Genomic DNA, 6276 nt, shown 5'->3' with positions numbered 1-6276 from the left:
AGCATCTTATTTCTTAACCCATGGCTAACACAGGAATTACACAACGCCATTAGGGATTGAGCACAAGTCTTTCCTTGTAAACTACCTCAATTAATATAGAACTATAACTAACGTATATGAAGCCCCAAGATAACATCCTACAGTGCAGCTTTTCAAAGTGTAAGTCCCATTTATCAGAGTGATTAAAAACACTTAAAATTCCTCTGTCAAGTAATCTGCTGAAACCACAGACTTAAAAAAACAAAACAAAAAAACCAAACAAAAAACAAACAAACAAAAAAACACCAAGAAAGAAAAGAAATAACATTTTGTGTTTGGCAGGTATTAGACCTTAGATAGGAACCATAACAGGTTTGTGTAATGATTTACTACCTCTCCTTCCCATCTCCCTTCTCTGGTTTATAAATGTAAGTGAAATGCCTTTGCATGAAGCATATGTGTTAACAAGGAACCCCTTCATATCGAGTATAAAGAATTTATGCTTCAAGAAAAGTAAAAATGAATTTTGCAAGGCCCAACTTTCATTTATGAATGACGTGACCACATGAAAATTTTATTTTGTTATAACAGACCTTCTAGATACAGCAGTTACACAAAAATGCCATTAGTCAGTAAGTTTGTTTCCTAATTCAGTAATAAAGGAAAAGTGCAGCTTAGTTATAAAGGCACAATGCTGACATTTCAGACAAGTCACTGGTGTCCAGCAGAACTGGCAAGAGAATCACCTCTGTCCTATTTTCTTTTAAAAATACTTGTTCCATTTGCCTACAGTGATACTAAAAACAATGAAGGTCTCAGTCAGAAGAAACCACCGTACAGAAATCTGATCTGGATCTCAGAAGTCCGTCCTCAGTAGCAGCAGAACATGCTGAAGCTGTCAGTCAGAAACTCACATTTCTTTCTTTTTCAAAACGCCCCCAGGAAGACAGCACACTTGCTGCCCTTTCACTTGCTTACAATTACCAGGAAAATTTCAGTAAGAATGAAGGAAAAAACCTGGGTAGTAGTAAAGTGTTATAAAAGATACCTGCCTGCTGTATTTTGTATGAGAGAACCGCGATATTTATTGCCCAGTGAAACTCCTTTCGAACACCCCTTCACCCTCTCTCTGCAGTATAATTGTACTTGCGCAGCCTGGTTGTTCTCCTAAACGGCGCACGGCTGTTGTTTTAGCCAGGCACACTAATTCGCTTTTACGTCGTAATACATGCAGAGAACTCTCCTCACAGTCTCCACATATTTATCATCAGGAACGGGTTTTCTCTGGCTTCCTGGCGCTAGAAATTTCTTGATTGTGGGGATGCTGCTTATCCTTGCTTTAAATGCCTAAAAGGTAAACAGTAAGTAAGTGGTATTTGAAAAAGAGAAATTAACAAGAAAACACAATTTAACTGATTTGTGTAACATCCTTTAACAAGTTGTACATGGAGGCAAGACAGGAAACAGTTTTGGCCACAGGTGAATTTTACTCTTCCTCACTCCCACCTTGTTATTTTAAACAGCAATAAAACAGCTCTCTGTCTTGTATTGATATGGGATGAATTGGAAACAGTTAAAAAAAAGAGAGTGGATATCTTCAGACCTGTACAGGGATTACTCCAGAAAATAACAGATTCTCTAGATGAAACATATTATGAGGTTCTTCCTAAAGCAAACAGAACAAGACTACAAGGAAAGAAGAGTGACAAATACTCTTCTTTTGTGGAATCATCTACACGTAACAGACTTTGAAATATCATTTATCACATTTCCAGCCATATGAGGGTATTGATAGCATAAGGTACCTGTAACTGAGGAAAGCCTGAGAGCACGTCTGACTTCTTCTCTTCCACCATTAAAATGGCTTCAAGAAGATGAACATCTGCCCAGCTAAAACTGCTGCCAACAAGAAAGTCCTGCCCATGGTCTTTCAAAACCTAGAAGTGCCATAAATGAAGAAGTTTAGATGTTGATAGCCAGCTGTGGTTGATGTTTTAAAAATGCACAGGCACACACCTCCTCTGACAATACTTACTGCCTCCTCTCCCTTGCACCTTTCCCTCTCATGCAACTAGGGATCTACTAGTGTGGGGATGTCAGCCCAGTGCCTGCAGTCACTGATAGTTTTACAGGGCATCAGTGAGCAGTCTTCACAGCGCAGAGTCCCAGGGCTTCTCTTACCCATCCTTCCTTCCTATAGCCCTAGATAACTTCATGTACTGGACTACAGGGTTAGATACCTCTTTGGTACTCACTCCTTTCCAGCCTAATTAATCTTGATTTTTCTGCATGTAGTTATAGCTTCAATGGAAAAATAGAGAATGTAAAGCAGAGGTGATCTAAAAAGAGAGCCTGAAGCATTGGCGGTAGGATACAACAAGTGGAATCTAGGGCAGAGTGAACTCTGACAGCCATCTATAGGAGAGCTGGTGTTTAAGTGGGAAATTGTCTTTAAAACACAAAAGCAGCTACTTCTGCCAGATCATCCTGTCTGTGTACATTAATGTCAATTGAGAGTACCTCTTGGGTCTTATATCTCAAAGGATCAGTTACAGAGAAACATCAAGATTCCAGTATGGTTTAAGCAGCAGACCACTCAGACTAGAGGACAGCAGTGATAGCTGTGTATTACTGTGGTTAAACACCATCTAGATGTATTTGAAATGTTAAATAAAGCTGAAAATTAGCTATTCTAAAACTGCATCGTCTTTGCAATGCCAGTTACATAGCTTCATTTCTCCTAAACCCAGGAAATTGCAATTTTAACTGTATGTAGCCATGCTTACATATTCTTTGGATCAAAACAGTTTTGAACCAAAAGGGAATACCTGGACCCTTCAGCTTGAATGTTGATGCTTCTCAGACCATGAAATCCCACTTCGGAATTTCTGCATTTAAGCCACCCGACTTCATCTCACACTGCTCTGACTTCCCTCTCAGCTCTCCAGCCTGCAGACAGTATGATGTCCTGGCTCAAAGCATTGCACTGACACCTCTCTGTTCCTTCTGCTTTTGGTAAAATACCCAGTGCTCCCACTGTTATCATTCCAGAACACTGTTAGGAAATGGTCCTCCTACATACCTTTTCATATGCTGGGAAATACCTGCTTGTCGCCTTTTGAACTATAACAGCACGTTGTTTCTCTTTATCTTCAGCCGATAAGAATGGGAACATCAAAATGAAGCCCATAAGGTCATCAGTTCCTCCAACATACATATCAATCCTTAAAACCAAAGCAAACAAAAACCTTAAATAAGAAGGCACCTTCATAAGCCAAGTTCTCTTAGATTTCATTGTGATAGTAAAAGTTTAACATCCATTCCCCTTATTAAAAATATTTTTTGCAGTTAAAAAAAATATGTCACAGTCTGAGTCTTACTCTTGTTTGTAGTGTTGGTGGCACTTTATTTGCCTTGCTGTGCAGGATTAAACAGGATGATACAGAGGTTAAAAAATTTAACTTTGGTGGTACAGATCACTTCAGAATCACCCCAAAGAAATGCACAGCACCACAAGAAGTCATCCCCAACTGGCTTAGTCTTCTAGATGTAATCCACCTTCAGGGTTTCGTCCAAAGTCCAAGTGGTGCCAGATAGATTAATAATGGGGTTGGAGATCTAGATCTGCATTTAGATAAATTACTAGTACAGCAGTTCTTCGGATCATCCCTTTTATCCATTTTTCCAGAGCTCTGACAGCAGGTTTTGGTACTGTGACAAGACTCAAGTTTAAATTCAGTCCTCATAAATATTAATAAAATATCTGGTAAAAAGTCAAACAAAGTCTTCTACCCATCCTAAGCTGTAAGAGATTTGAGTTCCTGCTGTGTAATAAGACTAACTGTAGGCTTTGATGTCAGGCAACAGCTTCTCAAAAAAGTCTCTGTATGTCATGTGCAGTGAGAAGCTATCAGATACTCCTGCAAGCCTTAATGTACGCCAGCTTCTTGCCTGCATCTATCCACTCTTCCAAAACTGCATTTCCACACTGTACAAGATCAGCTATCTAAAGTATTTAAACCTGGAGCTAATCACAGCAAGCCTTCCACAAAGCACTGATGCTTCCCCTCCCCTGTCCAAGAAAAAATCAACAAATATTCTTCATATGTATTTGCTGATAAGACCACAAGAATAGGCTCCAGCCTAGATCTAAAACTCAGTCGAAGAAAATTCTGTTTGAAGGAAGAGGTGTGCAAGGATGGCTTATTAACAAGACAAAGATGCTGATACGCTACGACAGGCTCCTGTCTGAATATCCATTCTTCTTATTACTTTCCTAAACCTGCTTCAGCCAATTCTTCCAACCATTTCCACTGTGTAATGGCAGTTTATTGCAAAGAATCTATTAAAGTTAGATGCTTTATTAGCTGACCTTAAGTTTTCCTTCTTTTGAAAAACAACGTAAAGGCTACATATTGAGATATACCTATCTCTTTTTTTTCCCCTTCACACAGGCACAACATCAAGACTTGGATTTAATTTCACATTAAATGAGAAGTTTTTCAGCACCCTTCAGCTGTTCGTTTTTTAACTGCCAAAACATGCACTTTTTACAGTGCTGTGGAGCATTATGAAATCACAGATAACATCGATGAGAGATCTTATTTTCCAGTCAGAAATTAAAAACTAACCATTGCCTTCCAAACACTTTATGTTTTCAGTAGTAAACATTTTCATGACACTCATCTCTTATGGTGAACACCTGTGTCACAGAATCACAGGATGGTAGGGGCTGGAAGAAACCTCTGGCAATCGTCTAGTCCAGCCCCACCGCTAAAGCAGGTTCACCTAGAGCAGGCTGCACAGGATCATGTCTGCAAATTTTTAATATCTCCAAAGGAGAACCTACAGTCTCTCTGGGCAGCCTGTTCCAGTGCTCTGTCACCCTCAAAGTCAAGAATTTTTTGCTTATGATCAAATGGAACTTCCTGTGTTCCCATTTGTGCCTGTTGCCCCTTGCCCTGTCACTGGGCACCACTGAAAAGAGTCTGGCCCCATCCTCTTGACACCCGTCCTTTAGATCTTATAAGCACTGATAAGATCCCTTCTTGGTCTTCTCCTCTCCAGGCTAAAACAGAGCCAGGTCTCTCAGCCTTTGCTCATAAGAGATGCTCCAGTCCCCTCAGTCATCTTCATAAGCTGTCAAACTGTATTAATCTTTCACTAAAGTGCAATAAACCCCTGCCTCAGATATTTTTATGTAAAAATAATTGAATTAGAACAAATCAGTTGGCTTGCACCTAACTGCGGTCTGTCTGTCTGGCTCACTGCGAGTTCTGTGTCACCAAGGCACATGGGTGATTCTCTGGGTGAGCAAGTACGTAATTAATTCTAGATGTATCTAAGTTACTTTAATAAATTCAAGAGGAGTAGTACTGTCACAGTACAGGGCTCTCTCCTTCAGGTCCTTCCCGTAGAGGTTGTATTTCCCTGCTATGTAGTTGAGGATGGCTCTAGTCTGCACCATCTTCATCCCATCGATCTCCACCATGGGCACTTGCTGGAACAGCAGGGATCCACCTAAAGGGAAAGCCACACATTATTCTACTGGATCCAGTTACACCACATCCAATTTCTTGCTGTCTTCAGAAGATCATTACTTTTATGGTGAACTTCCTGTTGGTAGTCATTACATTAAACTGGAGTTCTTCTATGCAAAAAATAAATCACAGTGGTGCAGACAAATTGAACTGCAGAACACAATTACTCTGGATTAACATTCTTGCTTTAAAAAAAATTCACTGAAGTTGCAGTCAGGACTGTGTATAGAAATAAGTGGAGACGATCACACTAAACATATCAACCGAGTAAAAAGCGTGTAATTCTAAACATATTTTAAAAATTCTATTCCAATATTTAAAATACAGTTGAAGCAATTGTCAGATTCCCAAATTTCTCTCTTATAACCAGTATCTTAAGTTAAATCAGGACACTCAGTGAAGTTTTAGGATACAGTTTTTCAAGTTACTGAAGCCCAGGATAAGTTTGTGAGACCAGGTGGGATGTGTAGACAAACAGAGGACAGAACAACCCAGAGGCCTAGGAAATTCTCCAGGCTGGGAAGATAAATTTTCAATTGCATCTGCCCACGTACGGGGGGAAAAAAAAAAAAAAAAAAATCGGCCTCTGCCGCTGTTCCCAGTTCTCAGTTTTAAAACTTCCCTCTGCTGTGCGGAAGGAAAGTACCATACAGTCTTCAAAGTCTTCTTTCCACATTTCTTCTATGAGACTAAATAAAGTCTGCTCACCCTTTTCTTGAGGTTTCATGTGGATTTACCTTGCAAGAGCTTCTCATAC

The 6276-nt window shown here is 39.8% G+C and overlaps 1 protein-coding gene across 1 annotated transcript in view; it reads right to left on the bottom strand.

Moving 5' to 3' along the window:
• Nucleotides 1–1111: 1111 nt before the first annotated feature.
• Nucleotides 1112–6276, bottom strand: part of LOC104494985 (glutathione S-transferase 3) — a 7500-nt gene continuing 2335 nt past the window's right edge. The window contains exons 3-6 of the mRNA XM_010137894.1: nt 5367–5499; nt 3062–3203; nt 1785–1916; nt 1112–1326 (exon numbers count right to left, since the gene is read on the bottom strand). Coding sequence (XP_010136196.1) covers nt 1183–1326; nt 1785–1916; nt 3062–3203; nt 5367–5499 — 551 coding nt within the window. The 3' untranslated portion in view covers nt 1112–1182. The remainder of the gene's footprint in view (nt 1327–1784; nt 1917–3061; nt 3204–5366; nt 5500–6276) is intronic.

Source organism: Buceros rhinoceros, unplaced genomic scaffold, assembly GCF_000710305.1.
Source record: "Buceros rhinoceros silvestris isolate BGI_N320 unplaced genomic scaffold, ASM71030v1 scaffold2496, whole genome shotgun sequence".
Taxonomy (NCBI): domain Eukaryota; kingdom Metazoa; phylum Chordata; class Aves; order Bucerotiformes; family Bucerotidae; genus Buceros; species Buceros rhinoceros.
Note: the sequence above shows the minus strand (reverse complement) of the source record. Positions and strands in the feature narration are given on the sequence as shown.